This window comes from Haplochromis burtoni, unplaced genomic scaffold (genome assembly GCF_018398535.1).
Source record: "Haplochromis burtoni strain Fernald_Lab_line unplaced genomic scaffold, NCSU_Asbu1 Contig_240, whole genome shotgun sequence".
NCBI classification, from domain to species: Eukaryota; Metazoa; Chordata; class Actinopteri; order Cichliformes; family Cichlidae; genus Haplochromis; species Haplochromis burtoni.
Genome location: NW_024582601.1, coordinates 549,423 through 574,979, shown reverse-complemented (window position 1 = coordinate 574,979; position 25,557 = coordinate 549,423). Strand labels below are relative to the sequence as shown.

The 25,557-nt window shown below is 42.4% G+C and overlaps 1 protein-coding gene across 3 annotated transcripts in view; it reads left to right on the top strand.

Annotated features, from left to right (window-relative positions):
- The window catches only part of znf407 (zinc finger protein 407), a 164,017-nt gene that overhangs the window by 98,003 nt on the left and 40,457 nt on the right, over nucleotides 1-25,557 (top strand). For all 3 annotated transcript variants that reach the window (XM_005937670.3, XM_005937672.3, XM_042227039.1), the window contains exons 7-9: nucleotides 2,005-2,088; nucleotides 4,178-4,298; nucleotides 10,761-10,939. In XM_005937670.3, coding sequence (XP_005937732.1) covers nucleotides 2,005-2,088; nucleotides 4,178-4,298; nucleotides 10,761-10,939 — 384 coding nt within the window. The remainder of the gene's footprint in view (nucleotides 1-2,004; nucleotides 2,089-4,177; nucleotides 4,299-10,760; nucleotides 10,940-25,557) is intronic.

The window sequence follows — 25,557 nt, the reverse complement described above, 5'->3', positions numbered from 1 at the left end:
GGCTGTTTTTCTCCCCTCTAAGTGGCACTGCATTAAAACTCTTCTCACAGTCGAGTGGCTTTAAATGGGTATAATAGAGGAAACTTGAGGCTGCTTTGTCTCTGCGGATTCAGTGAAAGCTGCTATCTGTGCAGGAGAGGAGCAGAGCACTACTGAGGCCCAGCTGGAAGAGTCACCCAAATGTGTTATCAGTATGTGGCGAGAGCTGGAGTTCAACATCAGCATTTAGCTGAATATTTAAGTGATGGAGAGCTCAGCTGCACGTACCGTGTGTGCTAAAATGGGCGACGCGGCGCCCACAGTGTTTTCATACATGTGCAGGTACACAACATGGACATATATCACACCGCATGCAGTTTGATTTGTGTGAGGATTTGCATACACATCTGTGTCCATTCTCTAGATGCGCGCATGCATTTCCCCGAGTGCATCTTATCACAAATGTTTCTGCCGTGTGTGTGTGTGCAGGAGTGTGTGACTGGCTGTGTGCAATGGCAGTCACAGAGAAAGAGAGAGAGAGGTAGACAGAGGGAGTGTGAGAGAGAAAAGACCATCATGCTGTTAATGACAGAGCCAGATGCAGAGAAGAGAAGAGGAGTGTAAAAAAGCTCTCTGTGCTCCCCATCTGGAAGGCATCGCCCCCAAATGAAGTTGTACAAAACCATCCCATTGATAATAAAGCTAATTTTTATGGCTCTGACAAGTATGTAATTATGTTCAGCGGTGCTTTTCAGATTTTATCACAGTCAATAAACCACACTGGCAATTTCCCGTCCCCCATTTGACATATTTACACGGATCCATCTGATTGGAGGAATTAGTTAGCTATGAGAGCTCTGATGGATATACACTAGTGATCTGTGACTTCTGCTTGGCTCATCTGTTAGCCAACTAGACCCTCTGCTCATCTGTTCAGTCTGTCTCTTCTTTTCTCGCCTTCTGCCTTTCTCCCACTTCACACATTTTCCCTGTCGAACCATTTTCTCTCCTCTTTGTCTTAACTCGAGCTCTCAGATTTTGCTCAGTGGCTCCTCGGCTACCATTTCCACCGAGAGTGGGATTGCTCATTCTTTCCTGCATCAAACTTTTCCACTCAGGGGATTTCATAAATCAAATTCAACAACCCTTCACTTAGTACCACCCTGTGATAATTGAGACTGCAAATTTACTGTTTAGCTAGATCGTTTTTTGAGTCGTGTTAATTCAGTATTAAAATTAAAAGCGATTAAAAGTATAATTAAAGGACAGATTAATTATGCTGATCTTGATTTGAGGCAGACAGAAGGAAAACACCTGAAACCTGGATCAGTTTCATCAACAGTGTAGATTAACATGCTCGAGTGAACGAAACCAGCTGTAAAACCAGTTGTTTTTTTCATTCTAAGTGACTTCACATTCCTAGCATATCAAAACAAGTTTAAAAAAATGGGCATTCACTTAAAGAATGATACAGAACAGACTAAATACAGATCGTAAAGGTTTGATGTCCTTCTGCATCTTCAGAAATTAAAAATAAGCAGTTTTTGTTGCTTTATGTCATTTTTCAAAGACATCTTTAATTACCCCCCCCCCCCCCCCCACCCCCACACACACACACACACACACACACACACACACACACACATAGAATACTATAGGGTGTTTCAGGTGTGCTCTCAGGTCCATAGCTAGCTGCTTTTACAGATTTAGATGAGCTTTTAAGTGCTTTTTTTGCTGTGTACATGTTATGTTCACTTAAGGTGGTATGGTAAACCTTGGCTTTGTTCTGAACCTCTTTAATTGCTTCAGCTTCAAATTTTTAATTGACTGAAATTAATCTTTAAACCATTTTTTAATCTCTTGAATGTGATTTGCGTTTGAATGAGAGCATTTCTGCAAAAACAAAAGCAAATTAAGCAAAATATTTTTCCCTGCGTATAATTCTGGTTTCTCATCCACTCTGTTTTTCACAACCGCTGATATCCCTAAAGCACTGTGTTTCTCTCTCACTCTCTATCTCTGCAGGAGAAAAGTCTTATTTATGTGACCTGTGTGGTTTTGCGGGAGGCACCAGACATGCCCTCACCAAACACAGACGCCAACACACAGGTAAGCACCGACTCACACACCCTGAACTCATGTTGGAAACTTGTCTTGTCGCACAAACTGATTCCCACGTGTTCATGCCTTCACCATGTCAGAAGGTGTTTGACACCGAGATCCGAGCCGCCGTGTAGTTTAGGCAACCGTTTGCCCTCCCTCGGTCGCACACATACACTCACACACAGGCGCATCAGTGTGACATGCTGCTGTCAGTGATAGGCATGTGTACCAGTGTGGCTGACTGAATCTGAGATTTTTAATTTCAGTTATCATTTCACCATGTCATTCTGTCGCTTAGGGAAATTGCATTTTTCAGATAGGCTGTCAATAACGAGTGTTTTTTTGGGGGGAAATTGAGATAGTGAAACAAATACTGTTCTTAGCCGTTGTCTGGCAGGCGTCCAAGGATCAAGAATCCTGTTATAAATATTCATTTAGGTTTTCATTATTCATTTTGTTTGCTCCTCAGTTTTGCTGCCATTTTTTCCCCCTAAAACCGCCAATTTCTGTCCTCCTCTGCCACGTTGACACGTGTCAATTCCACTGATTTAGCCACATGTCCAAATCTGTGGCGATACAGGTTCACATGAAGGGACTGTCCTCAGTTTGACAGGTGCAGATTTTTAACGACCAGTGCTAATATGAATATTTCTGTGTTTGAAGTCTCCTCAAGCAGCTCTGTTGAGGTGTTTTGTGTTTTTTTCCAATTGGAAATTGAATGGCTAATCTTATTCTCAATATATAAATGTCACTGAAGCAGTACTAAAGAAACAGCGGATATAACAAAGTTCCTTTAAATGTCACGACAAAAAAAAAAAAAAAAATACACAACTGCCACAAATAAAATTAATTACAAGTAAAAAAACAAAAACCTGTTTTGTTTGTTTTTTATTCTTGCACTCCAGACAAACATGATAACCCACATCATTAAAGATACCTGTCTTGTGTAGGTCCCACTGGTGCTGCCAGAACAGACATGACCAATCATAGCATGGACTGAACAAGTCCTCTGAGGGTATCAGGTACCAAGATGTTAGCAGCAGATCCTTTTACTCTTGTAGTTGTGAAGTGAGGTTGGTATCCTGCTAATAGGAGGGCTGTATGTTTGCATTGTTTAGGTAAGTGGAACAAAGTGACGTCCACTTAAATGAGGGGGCCCACTTCTCCGTCAACTTGCCTTCTTAGCACAGTTCATGCAGGTTCTACCTCTTCCCTAGGTGAACAATAACCATCCAGGTGTCTCTTTTGTATAAATGTCTCATCAGACCAGGCCACCCTCATCCTTGTACCACATAGATACCCACTGCGTGTGTTTTCAGAGTTCTTTACAGGTTTTTGGCTGTGCAGCCCATATGCTATTTCTGTAGATTAATGGCCGTGCTTCAGTTACGGAAATTACAGTACAAACAGTAAAAAGCCTTATCTGGATTACCATCAAAATCTCACTCATTGTATTTTTTTGGAATCCATACATAAGTTTCCAGTCTTGCTGAGAGATGAACTGATTTGGTTGAAAACACAGCACTACAACCAACTGATACTTCCACTTCTTACAGAACACACATTTCAGCTGGATCTAAAATATGTGTTTAACTCTTACAGAAGAAGTTGAAATGTAAAGTATTTGTTTATACATAGTTTTACCATTAACCTTATATTGTATGCTTTTATACAAGTGACTTATCTTTGAATCCCAGACTTTATTGTTATTCAACTTTTACTTAAAAATATAAGAAAACTTTCTCCACTTACATCCTTAAATGGCTTTTCTTCAGCAGACCCAAACCCTGCCAGAGCTTTTCCCTTATATGTTTAACTGATTTAAAATTACAGCTTTCATACAACAGTTGACAAAACCGTGTGTTTAGTCTTTGTATAGTCGAGTTTATCACACACATGCCTCATTTTATATTTAGTTATTAATTAAAGTTCTTTTGCAGCACCAGAGGGACCTACACCCATTGTCAGATAAATCCTGCTACCTGCTATCTCTCAATGTATGCATGTTTGTTTTAGCTCACATTAGTGGGTCACTGCGGTCTCATCACTGCTGTCTTGTCTGTGTCTCTTATCTTTTCAATCCCTCCGCCCACAGGAGAGAGGCCCTTCAAATGTAAGCTCTGCAACTTCGCCTCCACCACGCAGTCCCACCTATCACGGCACAAACGTGTTCACACCGGGGAGAAACCGTACCGCTGCCCCTGGTGCGACTACAGGTACCGCCTCATTGACCTCCACACGGTTGGTGGCGCTGATGGCTGCCACCGTGGCACTGATGATCAGAGGGTTGATAGGTGGGGATAGGATGGGGATGTGGGGGGTGGGTTTGTAAGAGTGTGGTGTGTGTGTGTTGGTGAGATAGCAGGTGGCATTGTGGGGTAGTTTGGTGGGTTGGTGGAGAGGGTGGGGTGTTAATGCTAGTGGCTTTGAGTGTGTGTGTGTGTATATCTGTGTGTGTGTGGCGGGTGGGTGGGAGACGTTGAGGGCAGACAGGTCTAATCTCCACAGCACGGCTCCATCTCATCACTCTGCCATCATCAACAGGCCCAGCCAGATTTCCCCAACACACACACACTCTTACTCTCCCTCACACACACACACACACACACACACACACACACACACACACACACACACACACACACACACACACACACACACACACACACACACACACAATGTCACTGTCACTGGCAGGTCCCTGTCATTAAAACACCATCATACCGCATCAGTAATTACACAGGAAATTGTCGGTGAAATTGAAAAAGTTTTGGCTGGCGTTGCACATCTCCATCTCTCTCCATCTTTCTCTGTCTCTCTCTCCTCTCCTCCCCCCTTCTGTCTTTCTCTCACCCCGCGCTTCCTCGTCAGGATGTGGCAGAAGAGTGTGAAAGGGAATGATCTCAAACCCATCATTGGTTTTAGATGTACTCTTCATTCGTTTTTTCCCCTCTGTGACAAAGTCATTTCAGCTGCTTGCTACACCTGCTCCGCCGTAGTGAAGCACTTGACTCATTTCATCTGTCTTTTGTATTCAGTTCAACTTGGGGGAAAAAAAATGAAATGCTGAGAAGTAATAGCTGCAGTCAGGCTATTCTTCAGCAATTATCAAAGGATTTTATCTCCCGGTGTCCAAAGATATCACAGAACGTCTCTTTTGGGTATCGTGTAGGAAGCGACTAGCATAGGTCTTTTATTGTTTAATTTAAGTTTAATTAAGTTTCATTTCTGAGACGATAAATCCTGCTTATATTTGGTTATGCCCTGTATTTAATCTAATTTGTTAACATAACTGTATTGTCTTCCTGATTGGTTGGCTCAACTCTGTGTTTTACTACTACAGATTTTTTCCCAATATTTTGTCAGAGTGCAACACTCAGATTGACCTTTTCGTTGTTGTTGTTAGGTAGTTTCTAGCATTAAGTGTGATGTACCTCGTTCTTCTCCTGACTCTAAGTATCGTCACGAGGTGAAACATTTATTTTTGAGCAAAATGTGTGTGAAAGTTATCAGATTTCACTGTCTTTTAATGTTAGGAGCATTAAGTTTTGTTGCTTAAAATTCTGCACACTAAAGACACACGGCTCTATAAAAATACAAAGGTCCCTCTCGTCAGGTCAGTGGGTCTACGTGCAAAAGAGTCACATAAGGATCAGATTTTATAAGATCCTCAAGCCTACATTTTACTTTTGTTTAAATTTTAAACTCATATCAAACCGCTCCACTGATTGAACCTCACAGTGGGAAAGATACTGTATACAGACCTGTGATCCTTCACTGATACATAATGATTGTTACAGATAGCAGCAAATGAAACAGTAAATTAGAAGCCCAATTAACATTTTGGTGGCCTCCGAGGGTTTAGAGAGGTCCCGAAGGGAGGAAGAAAGGTGGGAGGAGGTGTAGGGACGTTGTGGAAAAGCCCTGCTGGGCTCGCTAATGTGAGGATGAGGAATTGAATGTGTGGGGCCCTAGACAGCCGTGAGGGGTCCCATCTTTGCTTGGCTTTTATTGTCTGAATGCATGTTTAAAACCGTGACGTCTCTCGTGGCCTGACCGTGATAAGGAGCTGGTAGATGAGTTAGCCTGTTTGACCTTGTAATACAAGCCGGGCTTATGAAATATATAGGATGCAGCCATAGAGCAATATTGAGTATTGAAGCATTAATGAAGCTGCTAGGTGACTGACAGTTCTTGCCCAAAGAAAATGTATCTGTTTTATAGATGTAGCATGTTAAATGGCAGCTATGTTTCTCACTTAATGCAGTATTATCCCCATCAAGGCTGCTTCTCAAATGCATGTAAATGAGCAGGGAGTAAATGATCTATCAAATGCCACTCATCTACCATTCAGACAGAGATAGATAATAGAGGGGGGATAATTATAGATGGGAAATAGTGGTAAAAATATTCTAATGATATTGCACCGTGAGTCCTGGGCTGTCAATTAATGATGTCTATTTGACTACTCTGCAGCTGTTTATGCAAGCTGCGAAACTTCTTTACTATAATTTTTAAGAAATCGTTTTTATCGCTCACAAAGAGGAGGATTTTTTTCCCACTCTCTTTTTTTTCTCATTAAAGTCACAGTGGCATCTAAAACGGCCTAATTGATATGTAGCCTCTGAATCCTGCACGTCGCCGTGACTGTGGGGCTGGTTTTGTTTATTGAATGCCGCACCATTCATGTTTCAATCTACCTGTTAAAGCAGTGTTTCCAATTCAAGGCGACGGCGGCTTTGAGGACGACACGCTCGCTGTCAGTGGCAGGAAGGTTTGCGACCTTGTAAAAGTGAAGTGAGAGACGAAGGAGGAGGGAGAGGCATTAATGATGATAACTGGGCCTCCCTGGCAGAATAAGAATCCAAATAGCACCAGTGATCCAAATACAGACCCTGCACCCCCCACAACTCTTAACGCACACAAAGAAGCGCATTTAAATCTCCTCTAACGAAGCGCCTCTCAATTACACCTCTCCCATTACCATACGGTCTTTGGGAGGAGGAATATGGAAATGGCTTAAATAAAGGGGGGAGAGAGAGGGGAGAAGCAGAAAGTGGCAGAGAAGGGGTGATGTAGCCGATGAGCATCAGTATGGCTGATTCCCATGGTGAGTGCATGGGTGGGGGAGGAAGTTGAAACAGCGTTGGACTAATTAATACAGTGTATAGTAGGAGGGCTGGTGTGGGCTTTCACTAACTGTGACACCTGCTGACTCCTAAACGCACGTTGTGTTGTTTTAATATGACAATTACGCCATTACCATATCTGAGAGATAGCATGGCCCCCCTAGGAATCCACCCGCGCTCTCTTTAGAACCTTTTAGCTCCGCTTCAAATTTTATCTATTTATGCTCCCGCTTTCGAATAAGAAATCAGCTCACTTTTGGTATTAAATGCATTTTTTAACAGCATCATTTGTGTTAATTTAGGAGCATGAGACAGTTTAAAGTTCTTTTTTTTGTCCGTATGCCAATGAAAAGTCAACAGATGGCCGTGATTTGCCTGTGAATCTGTTATTGTTTTGCTTATGAGGCTGATAAGAAAGTAATCACAGCAATTTTTGACAGTTTTTTGGATAAAATATGAAAATGACAACTAAGGTCAGTTCCTGTAGACACTTTATAAAGCACATGCTGCTAGTACGTGGTTGGACACCCTTTTGCCTGCAGAAGTACCCCAATTCTTTATGGTACAGATTCAACAATGGTGCTGGAAGCATTCCTCAGAGATTTTGGTCCATATTAACATGACAGCGTCACACGGTTGCTGCAGATTTGTCAGCCTTAAGCCTATTATGTTAGTCTCCTGTTCCACCACAGCCAAGGTGCTCCATTGGATTGAGATCTGATGACTGTGGAGTCCATGTGAGTGCAGTGAACTTACTGCCATGTTAAAGAAACTAGTGTGATATTAAGTGAGCTCTGTTACATGGTGCATTTTCCCATTGGAAGCAGCCATCACATCATGCGTTCAATGTGGTCATAGAGGGATGGACATGGTCAGCAACAATACTCAGGTGGGCTGTGGTGTTTTAAGAAAATGTCCCTCACATTATTGCACTGCCACCGGCAGCGTGTACCATTGAAGATCAAAAAATGGATCCAGGTTTTCATGATGTTTACACCAAATTCTGAACCTACCATGAAAATGTTGCCTCAGCTTCCTGTTCTTAGCTGACAGGTCTAGTGTGGTTTTCTGCTGCTTTAGTCCTTCTGCTTCAAGGTTTAACATGTTGGGCATTCAAAAAAGCGATCTGTATGCCTTAGTTGTAATTAGAGGCTGAGTTACGTTCGCCTTGGCATCACCCAGTCATTTTCACCCAGAGATCTGGTGCTTAATAGATATTTTCTTTTTTTGGACCATTCTCTGTAAACCCTAGAGATGGCTGTGTGGGAAATCCCAGAAGATCAGCAGTCTGTGAAATACTCACACCAAACAGCGTTTTTGTCTGAAAACGCTCCGCGTCCACACTAGCGTTTTCAGACGTTTTCACAGAGTTGTGCGTCCACATTGAAACGGACGAAAACGCTTACGCTCCAGTATTGCGCATGCGTGAAATGCAAGAAGATTCAGCCTGCCTCATTTCTGTCTGCCGCTTATTTACTTTCCAGCTCGTTGAAACGTCGCGGTAAAATGACGAGGAAAAGCACAGAGTTTTTATAAATGGACTAACAATGAGGTGGAGTTGTTGCTGCGAGTAATACAAAAGTACAAAGTTGCAAAAGCAAGTGAGAATTAAAGACTTCGAAGGAAAGCTATCTGAAGCATGTACAAACTGATATTAATCTTTAATATGGCTGTCAAATTAAGAGCAAACAAAACAACTGCTGTATAAACCCTCCGCTGTCTTTGTTTAATTGGTCACATGACTGCATCACTTGACTAACATGCGTCATCGTTTTCGAAAGTCTCCGTTTTTGCTGTCCACACTGCGACGCATAAGCACCGTCTTCAAATGTATGCATTCTTGAGAGCGTTTTCAAAACGCTGCGTTTTCATTCAGGGAAAACGGTGTCTCAGTGTGGACCGGAGGCCAAAACGGAGAGAAAACGATGCGTTTTCAAACAAAAACGCATTAGTGTGGACGTAGCCAAAGCCACTTAAATCACCTTTGTTCTTCATTCCGATGCTCAGTTTGAATTTCGCAGGTTGTCTCGACCATATCTAAGTGCCTTGTGATTGGCTAATTAGATATTTGCTTTGGCGAGCAGTTGACCGTGTGGAGGTAATAAAGTGGCTCCTGAGTGCTCGTCTGTAAAGTGTTCTGCAATCCACTGGCCAAACAGACATTTCTTTATTTGTTAGTGCTCTGGGTCAACGCTCTCAAAATGTGTTTCATTCATTCTTTTGTTGAGACTGCATCCAAAACATGGTCTTGAGCCTCATGAAGAGCCCTCATTGTTCACTGCTGGCTGGTCCTTATGTGTTTTGTACAGCATAAACAGACACCAGTGAGGGCCCGTTTTTTTTTTTTTTTTTTTTTTTTCTAGGCCGCAGTGGAGCCAGGCTGGACTATGGCCCCCATGATGGAGAGAGGTGTCTCTGCAAAAGTGAAAACAAATTCTCTCCTTGGCTGGTGTGAGCTATGGTACTGTGAGGCTTTATTGTCCCAGCCAAGGTGATAAGGGAGAGTAATTGCGTATTATACTGTCCGAGAATGTCAGGTCCAAACTGAGCACGAGTGCCCCATCCATCAACACATGATTGTGTGCGAAAGTGTGCTCTACACCGCACATGCTTGCTTGCATGATGCATTAAATGCGCGAGCGTTTGTGTGTGTTTACGGATTCATGTCTGTATATTCGAACTTGTGTAGCAGTGTCAGAGATTTATTGTTTTTATTTTGGCTCAAACTGGCCTTTCTATATGTCTGTATTCCATATGTATGTATGTGCATGTTTGTCTTAATCATTCAGAGCTTCACTTATGTGTGTGAGTGTGTTTGTGTGTGTCTATGGGCAGGTTTAGATAGAGCCTGGGAGCAGGTCAGGCAGCGTCATTAATCAGCAGAGGTTTGTGTGTTACTCTCTGGGCTGACATAGTTACATCGTATACCCTGCAGTAGCTCCCTGCCCTATCTGACTGGCCCAGAGACCCACAAACTCAGGCACACACAGCATACAACACTAATCCTATATAGCTTTCATACAGCTGCAAATGATACATACTGAATAACAGATGCCTTCAGACATATCTTTGTAATGCAGTCAATGGGCCTCTAGATGCACAGTGGTCTCGTAGCAGGCGCTGTCCCCAGCACCGTTACACAAACAGCTGAAAAACTATAAGAAAAGAAAGTAGCAGAGCAAAATATAAAGGCGTGAAAGAATATCAAACATATCTACAAAATGTAAATATTGTTTCTGTAACAAGTGTGTTTGCTGTTCATGAAAGAGTCTTTAGTCATGTGCTGCTTGTAGTCCAAACATGGCTCCTCTCTCCCAGCTTGATTTTTTTTTATTGCGTGTTACTGTGTGAAGTGCGCCCATGTGTGTCTGTGTGTCATTACATCATTACAGATAAAGAAAATGTTAGTACAGCAAACCTTTTTTGGGAATGTTGCCAAGTGTTGATCTTGTGTTTTCTCCTTCATGACTCTCATCTTTAATTCCAACGTTTGTTTTTGTTAATTCCAAAATGGAATTAAGCCTTTTTATCTTTGTTTGTCTCACTTAGATCCAACTGTGCAGAGAATATCCGAAAGCACATACTCCATACGGGAAAACACGAGGGCGTGAAGATGTACAACTGCCCCAAATGTGACTATGCCACCAACTCTCCGATGGAGTTCCGCAACCACCTGAAGGACAATCACCCTGATATTGAGAACCCAGACCTCGCCTACCTGCACGCAGGTAATGTGCTGCTAAAAGAAATAGAAAGTGTTTCACAGATGTCTCCATATCATCAAGGATTCTTCTGCGTGGCGAAGCAGAATTCACTAATGCACCATGGCAGCTAGCCTGACATCCGTCTGTACCCCCTACTTTGGTCCGTAGTGCCCCCTTCACAGCATCTGAAATGTCCGTGCCCCGTAAACAAAAACACAAAAAGAAGGACTTCTAAGAACATACTGTCCCTACATTTAAAAACAACAGTGCCTTTTTTCTTTCTTTGGTGATGTGCAGCTCCACTTGCTTACCTGAAAGTTAAAGGATGTTTTTTTTGTTATTTTTATGTATTAAGTATTAATCCATTCCAATTAATCTGTAAAGCTCTTTTTAAAAACACAAGTTTAACAAAGTGCTATACAAAGTACCAAAACAGAAAACAATAATAGAATAGAAGGTAAGAAAACACAGTTTTAACTCATTCTGAGTTAAAAGTCAAGAAATAAAAATTCATTTTAAGACTTTAAAAACAGGCAATGTGGGGGCATCCTAACATGGGCAGAGAGGTCATGGGGCTACCATTAAGCATGTGGATGCATTTGTAGAACACGGAGCTTAAGCATGTGATACACAAGTCAGAAAATAGGTTAAAAATAAAAAGATGCCACAGCATTATGTTTTATGGAAATTTAATTCATTTTCTCTGGTTTTAACCCATGATAAAAATCACAGGTCATCTTACTATTCTTGTGCCATTATTTCACCCTATTTGTCTTTTGAATCCATATCTATGAATCCTTCTAACCAGCTCCTGGATGGAAACAAAGAGATACATTACAAATGAAAGGAAAAACCAGCAGAGGGTCTTAGTGCCACCGAAACACCTTCAGTGTGACTTGACAGTGATTCACCATGTCTTTGGAATAAGGGTCGAAAACCAGTTTTCAATTAAATTCAGTTTTTTCATATAGCACCAAATCACAACAGTCATCTCAAGCTGCTTTATAGTATAAGTTAAAGACCCTACAGGAATACAGAGAAAACCCCAACAATCAAACGACTCCCGATAAGCAAACATGTGGTAACAGTGGGAAGGAAAAACTGCCTTTTAACAGGAAGAAAGGTCTGGCACAACCAGCTTCGGGAGTGACAGCTATCTGCTGTGACTGGTTGGGGATGAGGAGACACAGATCTTTTTCCAAAAGATGTTTTATCATTCGGTGTTATGATGATGATGAAGAGAATTTCAAAACTCTTTTATAGGCATTCGACTGTTGAGTTCAATCACTGCAAAGGCCATAGCACATGATTCACATCATGTTTATATTCAAACCATTGAATGGCCCTCGTATTCTGTCAATTGGTCAGTCTGATCCATAGAAAAATCATCCTCATCAGGATAGACATGATTCAGCATTGGCTAAAGGTGCTCACTCAGAACAACTTTCTATTTATTCACAGCGACCCTTCCCTCTCATAAACAGTTCTTATTGCAAATAAGGAAAAAGTTGCTTAAATCAACACCTCAAAGAAAATTATCTTCATGATAAAGACAACAAGCTGTGACCCTACATTGACGTTATGCAACTATCGGGTTATTTTCTCTTTGGAGTTTCAGATTTTTTCACCAGTCTGTGTGCTCTGCATCGGCCGCGTCCCCTTCCTAACATTCCTTTCTGTTCTTCTGCTTTCCATGTTAATGTGCACTCACTCACACACACACAATCACACACAAACACACAAATTTGTAAATGAAAATTTGAAGTCATTCTGCTGAATTAAACCACCTAGTTTCCTCTATAGCACCTGTCTATGCTCTTTTATTTCACGGAGATCTGATCTTCCAGCCTCTTTGAGTGCTTTTTTTGTCAGTGGATCGAGTCTTCTTATTCAGTGCTGATGGAGGGCACCCAGCCACAAAAAGGCAGCGCTCAAAGATTGCTGCTGTAGCCATCCCTGCCAATCACTCAGGCCATAGTGACAGATGAAATCTTGTTCCTCCTCTATTGGTTCCTTTGTATCCCAGTGTTCTTTCTTTTGTCCTTGAACGCCACCAAATCCAATCGGCAGAGTGCTTGTCCTTCAGAGGAGCAGAGAAGACAGCCTTTATCCTGTTATCCCTCTGACCTTACATAAAGGCACTAGAGTTGGAGGAGAGCACCATGGGAGAAAAGGCCAGTCAGGGACATTGCTGGAAAATGGCTGCTTTCTGGCGACGCCGTGGTGTATTTCCTAGTGAATTTGAGTGGATTTGGATGGTGTCCTTGAAAAGTTTGTAGTTATGAATTTCTGAAACAGGCTTATTCTTCCCATGATTTCCATTTGTCAAATTTAAGGACAAACTTCTGTCTTTGATTCTCTTTTTCTTCCACCTCCTAACCTCCCTATTCAACCTTTTACCTTCAGCTGCTTTTAAACACGCCTCCCTCAATATGCTCTGTACCCTCTCACCTTTAACCAAAGCATGCCTTTATGTCTCTTCTTACCCTTTCACCCCAGAATCCCCTCACCTCTGTTTGTCCTCATGCATGGCTGACCTTTGATGGAGAAGACTTTTTCACAGTTTAATTTTATGTCCTTGTCTCTCTTCAAATGACCTGGTGAGCCATATGAGAACACAACGTTTATGCCAAGTAAAGGACATTTCTCTCTATGTGTCCAAGCCGGTGCTATAGCAGGCTTCATACAGTGTGGGTTTCGGATTTCAGAGTTGCCGGAGGTCAGATCTTGTCTGGAATGTGCGTCGCCTTTCAGTCATCTGGAGGGAACACATCCTCCTCTTTCAGTCAAGTTAAGCAGCATATTTTCAAGATGTCATCGTTACACTCTCATTCATATTCAGCTCACGGCACACCACAGATGTGAACCAAAGAATGACAGAAAAATATTTAAAAATGCATCTGATGGTGTTTCGTACCCCAGAAAAAAAAGTCTTCCATTGCAAAGTTTTTTGAAGGAAACTTCCAATCCCACTCTGCCATCATAAATCTATTGCTGTTTTAGGAAACATGGCCCTCTGATAGAGACGCATAAATACGGCATTGTAGGAGTTCGGGAAAATCAACAACTCTTTACCTGACCAAAGCCCTCAGACTATAGAGGGATTTGAAAGGGCACTGAAAGCACACTTGTGATCTCTCAGTCTTTCAAAAGAGGGGAAAAGGAGGTGGTAGCAGAAGGAGCAATTCTTCATCTAAGTAGACAGAACGAGACCAAAAGAAAGAGACAGGGAAGAAAAGATTAAGAAGGTAGATGTTGAATTAACCTGCTTGTGATTGCTCTCTGTCAGAGTGGCACCAGGGCCAGCAGCGAGAGGCAAATCGTCTGTGATGGCCCTTCCTGCTGTTCTCTCTTTGAAAGACACAGATCAAACGCACCCTAGTCACGGGCCCTTGTAGCCCCTCGCGCCGGATTGATTGACACCCGAACGTCTCCTCCGCTGCTCTGTCTTTCCATATCACTCTCTCTTTCTCCTCCCCCCCTTCTTTATTCAGCGTCGCACTTCGAATTAGAGCCCTTCTCGAGGATGAAAGCAGAGGTCCTTTGCAAACCAAGGAAGAGAGGGAATTAGACCCAGCTAGTGATGGAGGGGAATGATGATTAGAATTTGAGGGGAAGAAAGAAGGAAGGAAGAAAGGAAGGTTAGATGTGCGATGTGCAAATGTTGCTGATAGGACACATTTTAATAAAACGGTAATGACAATTGTCTTCCTTGCGCGATATGCGCAGAGATATGCCAGAAAGAAGTGGCGACGCCTGTGTGATCTAAGCGTAGATAGCAGCGGAGCAGAACTGGAGCTACAGGTACTCAAGAGTGCTGCGACTTTGACTAGAACTTTCTTTTAGTTAAAATTCAGCAAGTATGGCATGTCTGCTTCAGCTTTGGGAAATGGTATATTCTCTTTTTTTTTTTGCTATTTCCCTCCAGCGAGGTCAGCTGTGTTTGCCGGGCATTGGCTTTGTTAAAACAGCCTCATGTCTAGTCCAGCACCGAAAATCCACATTTAACACGCACACATGCACGCACAGGTGAGATGTCGCCATTAGCTTTGTCAGAGCGTCTTCATCCCACTATTTTTAATTGTGAAATATTTTCCTAATTTTCAACCAAGGTTGTAATTGCACATCCTGGGGGCATAGAGATCAAATGCTTTGTAATTAGCTAACAGCGACTGAGGATCTGCTGCTTAGTGCCTAAAAAGATAAAATAAATAAATAAACTTCTTCAAGGCATTGTTGCTGCTTTATGCAGATTCTATTTTCCTTAATAATGCATGATGGATGGCTACTGTAGAGGGCTAGAGGAGGCCTGGCCTTGTAAGTGATGATCTTAATACACAGTTATAACCACAGGCAAATTCATTTGTTTGCATATATTTTTCCTTATTAAACAAATCTGTAAACAAATATGGGTTTCGATGGCTTTTACTTAAGTTATGCATCCGTGCTCCTCCCTGGCTACCCTTCCTCGCTTTCACCTTCTGTTCCTCGTGTAATGAAACATTACTCTCGTGAGTTTCTACTTGCCTATTGTGTTACCGCGGCGTGTTGGATTGTGGAGGACAGGTGTGTATGTCATGCAAATGTGTCCTGGTATCCCAGCGCATATGACATTGTGTCGACGTTGTGAGAGAAGCCACAGACACCGGTGATAAAATCAGCATCTGTTTCTAATAACCGTGTGTTATATGTGACACTTTTCTATGTGGAATAGGATATGTGTCGGCGATGGAGGGGGGAGACAAAAACACGCAGTCCGTCACTGTTTTTTTATTTTTTTTATTTAAACACCAATAGGACATCAAGTCTTCATTGTTCGTGATAAACTCGTGTCTTTGTGTCACCGTCCTTATGTTGCATTCATTTGATAGACATTAATGAAAAAAGTGACTCTTTTCAGCACTGTGGAAAATTAAGAAAAAAGGGAAAGACTAAATGTGCTGATGCTGTCTCAGGGGTGATTTAGTTATATTGAGCTAATGCTTAAAAAAAAAACTTAACAATGAGGGATTTGAAGAATTAATTGGTAACAAGAAAAGTATAAAAATCATTTTACCAAAGAAGGAAAGAGAAAAACTGGATCGAAATAGGTTGGAATTTTTGACGTATAATCTAGTAAAAATACACCATAAGCGATATTTCTGCCGTCCATATGTGGCTTTGAGTGAATATGGATTGTACGTACAGTATCTCAGTTTTTATAACACTCCCACTTAGTTACATTAACAAATCTAATTAAGGAATATTCTTCATTTATAATTTGAAACTGTCTTGACAAGAAGAGACGAGATCTCGTATCTCACTGGGTACTTTCTGGCAAAATAAAGGGTTAAATAAATATTAATTAAATTCGAGCCTTAAATACCACACTTTAAAGCAGCCGATCGATGTTTAATAGATTCTTCTTTACATCCACACACCCGTTATGCTGTCTTCTTTGAGATATTATAACTGAAAAGCAGCTGCTCACTGCCAGTGCCCCAGGAGACAAGTAGCAAGTGATGTGGGGGTTAGCAAAGCACAACCATCAGTTGCATGAATCTCAGAAAACCAATACAGGGCCGGTCTGGGCCGAGCAAGCAGCAATTCCTGCATAATGACCTGCTCCAATGAGCGTGAAAACTTCCCCAACCGGCTGCATTTATCACACATAAGCTACAACAAACGGCCTTTTGTTTCATCCACTTCTTCCATTCCCTTCCTCTTGGTGCCAATCTCAGAGCCTCCTCTCTGCCATTTAGTGGCCGTTTAGAGTTTTTACTGACAAGTTCCATACACTTGGTTTGGGCACACAGAAGCAGGAGGTTTCTGACTGCCACACGCATGACATTATTTCTGCATTTTCTATTTGTTTTGGCCGTGGCAGTCGTGATTTTTTCACTCGGGTAAATCCTGACTAGGAGTGTTGTCATCGACCTCTGTATGAGCCCGTGGATAGGTTTGAAGCAGATTGATGACACACGATATAGTAGACTCCCCGGTGTTGCAGCACCACAGTTAGTGTAGGTGAGTGCTTATGTTGCACTGTTCTAAAATGTTGCAGATGGCGTATGTAGGACACTTGCACAGTGTGATGGCAAGACAGAGGAGTGAAAACTGTAAGGATCTGCACAGGTTTCTAGAAAACAAAAGCGTTATTTTCATCATGGTCTTTGGAGGTTATTACCAGACCACTGATTGTGTTCAGTGATGCTGAGCTTGATTCAGTAGTTAATAAGATTTTTGTCTTTAAGATTATGGCAATATTTCATGGAAAACCCCAGTTTTGTTTCGATGCACCAGTCCTGTTGCAAACTCCTGCTGTTCAAATAACCTAATTGCGGTGTGCCTGTGCACAAAACTATTTAAATAGTTTTCATTTTAATCAGGAAATTAGCTGAAAAGTATCTGCTGTTTGTTTGTTTTTGCAAAAAGACTTTGAGTGTGCTTTTATACAAGTGCTAGATTTTGGCAGGAAGGCAAATAGACACACACAGACACCCCGCGTGAGTGACATGAGGCAGGGATGCTCCGAGGCAGGCCTGCTCCTCAAGTATGGGACAGTGAATATGGGACCAGACAGGCCGCCGGCTCCTATAAAACCTCATCCATAATTCAGTCTTCCTTCTCCTTCAATTCAGACACACTGTACACACATCCAGCTGCTGCTAGTAGCTAACCTGCCTGAGATGAGGTACAATGGGGGGAAAAAAGTAGTAGTTATTGGCAAGAACGACAAATTAAAAAAAAAAGTTAAAAGGAAAAGAAAGGAAGGAAGGAAGGAACTGTTAAGAGAGCGTGTTGAAAGATAAAGCCAGACTCCTGATTTTTACTTTCAGTCCTGCTTTGCCCCATCTTGACCTTTACTGAATCAACACCGCTCCACAGTACCATAACATGTTTTCCCTCATCTGCAACCTCATTGGCTGAAGTGCACTTCTGAGATCTCCACCGTGACCTTTGCCCTCTCTGCTGCACCAAGGACCCTTGTCTTCCTCCTTCGCCCCTCTGTCCTCCTTGTGTCGTCTGTTTGGTGCCTCTCCAAACGTCTCAGCATCTCTAATTACCAACAGGCTCAACTTTCCCAACTAAACAACCAATTATCAGCACTTTAGCCCAGCCCAGTCCCATGTTTCCTGATACAGTGGCCTATTAGGGCCCCTTATTTCTACCCCAGCATAATTGAATCCCCTGGCTTCTCATCAGTGGGCTAATTTAAGCCAATGTGCAGAGTTGGTAATCAGAGGGGCTGCCTATTAGACTATCAGACCCCAATTAAGTGGCCTCTTATTTCCAGCATAACAAGCCACTATCTGTACTGCTGTTATTGCATTTCCTTTTTTAGTGCTCAGTTTTGTTTGTGTAAATCTGTGGTCTGTTTAGAGAAGAAAAAAACAAAGAGCAAAACAGGGGAATAAAGAGTTTCTGTGTGAAGTTGGCACTAACGCAGGTGGTCTTTTAAAGGATGACTTTTAGGACTAATTCACTGCTTTGGTTGTGCCATGTGGTGAGGATGAAGTCACCAGAGCCCCGTCATCATTTATGCTGTCACTTCAGGCTCACCACAGTGACTGCAGTCTTCTCTTGAATGATAGGTGTCGCCAGGAATAGAAGAGGCTGAAATGCGAAGTGATTTTTCAGCGTTTTCCCTAAAAAGTCTCCACTGTTTAAGCTGTTGCAGCATGTCTCTTTGTATGTACTGCTGATATATCATTGAAATGGTAGTTAAGACAGAGACGAACATGCATTCGTCTTGTAAAACCGGCTGCACCACACAAACCAGGTCCAAAAATCCAGAGGTGTGCAGCACGCTGAAACAACACCAAAGAGCAGCCTGCAGTTGTGACATCACTCTGGGCATGCATGGTTAGGCGTTTGGATGGCAGTCTAGAGAGCAAGTATCTGCCTGATTTCTTCAGTGTGATTGTTGTAGCTTTATGGTTGTATACTACTATTCGGAATATCCAGCATTTCATGTTTTTCACTGGTCCTACACTGAACCTATGGACGGCTTTGCTGACCAGCTTTGTCTACATGTTGTGACTGTGTTCTGTCACCAGGGGCAGTGTAGGGTGCTGTTGGCTTTTGTTGTTGTTCTTTTGAAGGACTGCACACAAGCCCATTTGTGTAGGTTGCATATCCCTTTTGTAGGCGCTGCATAGGTAAATACCTATGCACAAATGCAATACTGTAAAATAGGATTCAGATGTAGTTTGTTGGTATCAAAGGCATAAGTAGCCAAGGCAGGGCATTTTTCACAATGAAATCTCTTTTTGAAGCCTAGATACTAGCAGCAGTTCTTGCCAGAGGTATAGCATCAAGAAACTTTGGATCATTTAAAATCTAGAAGGGCATTTAGAGTCTACAGTCTTTCACCAAAGTCAATAGCTTGATCATTTTAATGGAACTGATCTGGCTCAGCTACAAACTGAGTTGATTGTTTTGTTCTAATCCTGTTGGATAAGCAAAGAAAAACCAAAAAAGTAAAAATAAAACAAAACAAAAAAATAAAGGAGATTTATGGAAACCCACGCAGGTCCAAAAACAGTAATGCTTTCTTTTCCTGTCATAAGACAGTTCCTTGCCAGTCTGTGGCAGGGACCTTTTTTCACCACATCATTATGGATCAATGAAGTGCTCATACCACCAAAACCTTGTTAGAAGATTAATTGGCACTGAAGTCTTTAAGCTTTAAAAGAGAAACATTTAAACATCTATCTCCCACTGCCACTTGAGTCTGCCAAAATACCGATGCTACTTAATGCAACTTTAACTTGACAAATAGATCTGAAATGGAAAAAGTTCAGAGATGAATGCCTTCAACACCAGCACCTCTTTTTCTTCTCTCACGAGTATAGAATATCTCATTTTTCCCCCTTTTGTAGTTCTCCCTTTCTTTTCTTTTTTTTTTCCTGTCCTGTCGTGGTGACTGGTGCAGTTGAGGGGAGCCAGAGTGTGAAAGAGGCCCACAGAGGGCTGATGAGGACTGTCTTACCAAAGCGTGTCTCGAGTCTAGGACTGTTTCTTTAGCATTTGTGTGGGAGTGTGTACATATGTGTGGTAGCCAGAATTAGTTTGCGCGTGTGTCTTGAAGTGTAAGTGTGCACGTTTACTGTTGGTGTCGGCTCCCCATAGCCTAATTAAAGGGCGAGAAAAGCCACTCACAGGGAGATTAAACCTAAAAGGCTAAATTAGTACTCAAAAGGGGTGTGGCAAATTCACACATATGCACTGGCCAGGAAATCTCTTCTGACACATGTGGAGGGGAAAAAAGAGAAATGAAAGATTATAGAAAGAGAGAAAAACCTTTGTGTATCCATAGCAGATCTATGTGTTATGAATTTGTTAAGATGAGGAGCACTTTATTTGGGAGTTTGGGAGGCTGCTGGATTCTTGATGTTCTTGAATTGGCTAATCAGACCTGTTTATATTCTTTATTAATTTACTTACTCATTGTAAGTCACTGTGGATGAAAGTGTCTGCCGAGTCGATGTAATAATATTTTATGACTGTAGGGCCAGAAGTGCTTTTGAATGGGAAGCTCAATATCGCATCTAAATATGAAACTTGAGCTTAACTTGATTTTGTTGTTTTTCTTTTGGAGTCTAGCTTGAAGCTTAAACCTTGTCACAGACTTTGTGAAGTTCAAAGCATTGCTCTTATCACGTTTGAAAAATTCAGCATTATTCTAGCCTTCCAGATGCAAACCCCTGATTGCTACAGATATCACAGTGAACCCATTTATTTCCAGTAAAATTATGAATTCATCGAGAACAATTTATAATTTGGTTTATTTGTAAATTGCAGACAGACAAAACATATTTTAAAGAGATTCAGTTAGATAAACTTGCTTGAGGGCGCTGTCCTTAAAGAGAATAACTCATGTACTTAATATGTATATTAAATGGAAAAAACAACATACACAGCTATATACCGAGTAAGCAGGTGAAAAATGTTTAATGTCAAACTTAAAGCAGGTAAACTTGCATTTGCAATGTTGCTTGGCCACTTAGATTTGCCAAGTTTGCTTTGAAACCTTGCTTAAGCCTTCTAATTCATTGCTGATGATGTTCTGAATGTCAGTGACATTCTTCCTTAAAAACAATAAAGCAGAATCATGAGCATACAAAAAGTTGGATTTTACACAATTAAGTGTAGCCATCCATCCATTTTTTTCCCACTTATCTGGGGCTGGGTCGCGTGCACAGCTGCCTAAGCAGAGAAGCCCAGACCTCCATCTTCCAAGCCACCTCCTCTATCTCATCCGGGGGAACAACGAGGTGTTCCCAGGAAAGCCAAGCGTTATAATCCATACAGCATGTCCTGGGTCTACCCTGGAGCCTCCTCCTGGTAGAACATGCTGGGAACACCTCACCCAGGAGGTGCCCGGGAGGCATCCTTTGTCAGATGCCCAAACCCCCTCAGCTGTCTCCTTTCAAAAGCCAGTGTATAACTTACAATAAATAAGAATTTAGAAATGGCTTCAAATTTAGCCTTTTGTAATATCTGTAGGTCCTGATTTCGAGCATTGAGCGTCAGTGTTTGCAGTAGAGAAAATAAGATCTCTTTTTTCTTTACTTTTTAGATTCAGTGACTTCTAAAAACTAAAATGTTTGGAGGAGTGATTTGTTCATGTTACACTTCAAAACAGACCTGCACACATACACACACACAAACACACATCACATCATCGGTCACCCCATTTTATAAAACTCTCCCACAATCCAACAGTGTGCATTAACTCCCCAGGCTACGCTGATATCTCTTTATAACTGTCTGCTCATTTTTTTGACCCCCTTACTCCTCTGTCTCTGCATCACTCTCTTTCTGCCTGTGTCTTGTGGTTTGTGTGTGTTATGATGGTTTACCATTTTAGTGATGTGTGTGTGTGTGTGTGTGTGTGTGTGTGTGTGTGTGTGTGTGTGTGAGTGTGTGTGTGTGTGTGTGTGTGTGTGTGTGTGTGTGTGTGCGTGCGCGCGCTGAGTGAGTGATGTGACTCTGGGCCAGCAGCTGAGCTCTTCGCTGCTATCTGCCTCTCTATCTGTTTGCCGGTCTGTCTGTTGTCTCTTTTGTATTGTCTCTACTCTGTTTGACTGCTATCAGACAAGTGTGTTGTTTGAGAGAGTGTGTAAGGTTTTTCTGTTTTGTTTTGTTTTTTGTGTACATGTCATCTGTCAGTGTCTTTCTCCAGAATCAGACATCTAACAGAGGATCTTAGCTTGACTCACACAGACACTCACACAGTTTCACAGAGAACTTCATCTCCAATCTTATAGTTCGCCCCAAGGACCAAGTGTGTATGTTTGCACGTATAACAGATTTTTATGTGTACATGTATGGTTTTGTGGGGTTGTGTGTGTGTGTTTGCGTGCTTGTGTGCGTATGTACACAGACTCCTGCATGTCTTTCTGTTTGTGGGTGTAAGAAAATAGATCTTGGTTCTGTCACGGCTGGGCCTGCAGGCATGAGGGGCCTTAACGGATGTCTCTCTCAGTGAAACACACACAAACATTTTCTTTTACATGCACAAACACGCACACACAGACGCACACGAACAGGTCTTAGACCCCTCTCCCTCCTGGACTCGCAGTGAGGAATACAGATTCGGGCTCTTCTCTAGATAGTGATCAGCCTTGCCGTGGCTTCAAAAATGCTATCTTTACCGGGCTGCTGAATTGATAATACTCCCCCCTACGCATTTTATTACAAAGGCCCAGTTTGTAAAAAGGTAATCATTTACTGTTGCCACTATCTCCCCTGAGCCATACATCTTCTGTCTTCACAGGACAAAGTTCTTCCGCTGCTACTGCTGCTTTTTTTTTTGTTGTTGTTTTTTTTTTAACTTTACTGGTGGGTTTGTGTATGGCTACTTTTAGGTTTATCACCATCTGCTGCCTCAGAGTTTTACACATACAACAACCCACCTAGTAGAATTAGATCTTTTTGTTAAAGTAAGTATTTTGTGTGGGCACTGGGTGTTTATGTGTGTGTGTGAGTGTGTGTGTGAAGGAGACAGGAAGGCTGAAAATGACTGAGCGAATGAAGGGCTAATCCCTTTGGGCACCCAGCGGAATCAAATACCAAGTACCAAAATCTCATCATTTCAATTATCATATTTATCATGTTTATTCATTTTCTCCTAGCCGGGCTTAATGCTGTCTTTTTTCCCCTCCCTCTTCTTCACGCACTCTCTCCTCTCTCTGTACATTAATCTATTTTTTTCCCTTCATTGCTCTTTCCACTGGCGACATGTGAGCCTGCCAATCATGTTGACTGACAGCACTCAAGTGGCCTACGGAAAAAGCAGCTCATTTTTTCTTTTTTCTCGTTTTTTTTTGGTCAGACGTTGCGCTGGCGATGCCGAGGCCTTATCAGGAAACCCAATTTATTGCTGTTTCTCTGGGCAAAAGAGGTTGCCACTCACAGTGATTGACAGCTCTCAGATTTGCTTGCCGCAGTGTAGGGATTTCCTTTAAGTTGTTATGTTTTCCTCGCTATTGGGGATTATTCTATCACGTCTGGACCTACGTACACACTTAACAGATGTACACGAAAAACATAGCAAATGGCCCAGCTTCATCCTTTCCGCACTGTTTTGTTTACATCTAACCTGTAAGTTTGAATGACGGTCCTGCCCGCCACACAGCAGGTCAAGCTGAGCCTTTGTTTGTGTAATTGTGTTATTCTTGATGATTCAAGGTAGGCAGGTTAAGAAACTAAACTCCAGTTTTTATTTTTGCAATTTATTGCCCAAAATGTGTTTTGTTTTTTTTATTTTCTTTGTCTTCTCTCCTTTCAATATTTCCCTCCATTATGTGTGTGTGTGTGTGTGTGTGTTTAAGCCCACAAAAGGTCTGTCATCATGTGAGTGTCTTTTAAAAGAATATGCAAGTGATGCCTGTGTGTGTGTGTGTGTGTGTGTGTGTGTGTGTGTGTGTGTGTGTGTGTGTGTGTGTCAACTCCCATAATGTTTGCATTTGTGTGTGTCAAGTATGACCTCCGAATCCTAAGGCTTATCGCGGTGGTGTTCCACATTATTGATAGCGAGCGGAGATATCGACAGGCCAAGCGCCGGCAGCTTCCAGCAGCGCCAGCAAGCGGGATGGGACTTTGATATGACATATTGTGCGTCTCAGCACAAGCCATAAATAATTCTGACACGTTTTTGTATGCATGGGAAAGTCCTTGATTCAGCCTCCCATAAAAATAAACTTCTATTATGGAAGGTATTTGTCAAGTGGGTGCGTGATGGATGGCCCGGCGTTTACCCCATGGCAGGACGATGGGTTATGGATGCCCGCCGCCTCTTGCCGGGGGAGGAGTCGCACCCGGCAACGCTGACACCAGAGTAATTACTGCCCTCCTCGCCACAGCAACGGAGGGAGGGAGGGAGGTGGAGATGGAGGGGGGTTCTTTATAGACACACCTGCACCTCTCTCCAACCCCTCCCCTCCACACTGTCCTGTAACGCCGTTGGCGTAAAATGGCCGGGGTCGTGAAAGCTGGAGGGCCTGTGATGATTGGACACAGACAGATGTATGGACAGATACAGGGAGCGGCTGTAACAGACAGCCTCTTTTGTTCCCCATAAAGATTTTTACCATTTCATCATTTTGGACATCAGTATATTGTGAAATGAATTTGTCTCTCTTTGTTTGGCTGCTGTAACCAAGTGAGCCTTTGAAAGTGGTCATGTGTGTGTCGCTGCTTCATAACACAATTATATTTCTTCTAAATCACATCGTTTCTCCTTTGATCCAACAGCGTTTTATCTGTTCTTTTTAGATTCTGCACCTTAAGTTGTTGCATAGTTATGAGAAAAGTAAAATACAGCAGTTTAAATAAGCTGACATTTGTTAAACCTGCAACTGGGAATCTAAGAGTGTTCCACAAAACAAGATCTGGTATGCAGGCAGCACAAGTAAAGCAAGTAAAATACAGTACATAGTGAAAATTATAAAAATTTTAAAGGTTAAGGTTCAAAAGTGTCTAAAAAAATTATACTTGAGCAGGCCAGAGTTTTCCTCCTGCCCATGTATTCTCATGTTGCCGCACTTATGAATAAGTCCCGGCATTTTTGTGTGCTAATGAGCATGTGTGTGCTTGCATGTCAGTCTGTGGGCCCAGCAGCCAGATTGAGCTGAGGCTAGAATGCCATCTGAGGAAGAGGAGGAAGGTAGGCGTGGGGAGAGGAATGAGTGAGAAATGGGTCCTCTCCTAACCGCTGTTACCCCCGATACCTGCGTGGGTGTGCAGGTGGGGCGGGCGGTCAGGGTGGGGGGCACAGAGGAAGCCAGTCAGTGGGAGTGACACCTGTTCTCCGCTGCCCACCCCTTCATCCTTACATCTGCTTCGCTTCAACCTTTCCCTCCCTCCCGTCTTTGTTGCCATCCTGCTCCCCCTCCATAGCAGGAAGAGTGTTGAAGAAGCTCGTCACAGCAGGCTGGGGAGCAGTGAGTAGGACCGGTCCAGATGTTGTTACATGCGAGGAAGGAGGAGGTTTTTGTCAGGACGCAAACATAAACTCAGACAATTACTGTAACATCAGCAGATTGCCTCGGTGCCACTAAGGCTGCTGTTAAGTGAGATGATTGGTACAAGATGCTGTGTGTAAGTCGACTGGCATAAGCCACACAAATACACGCACAGACTCACAAACACAG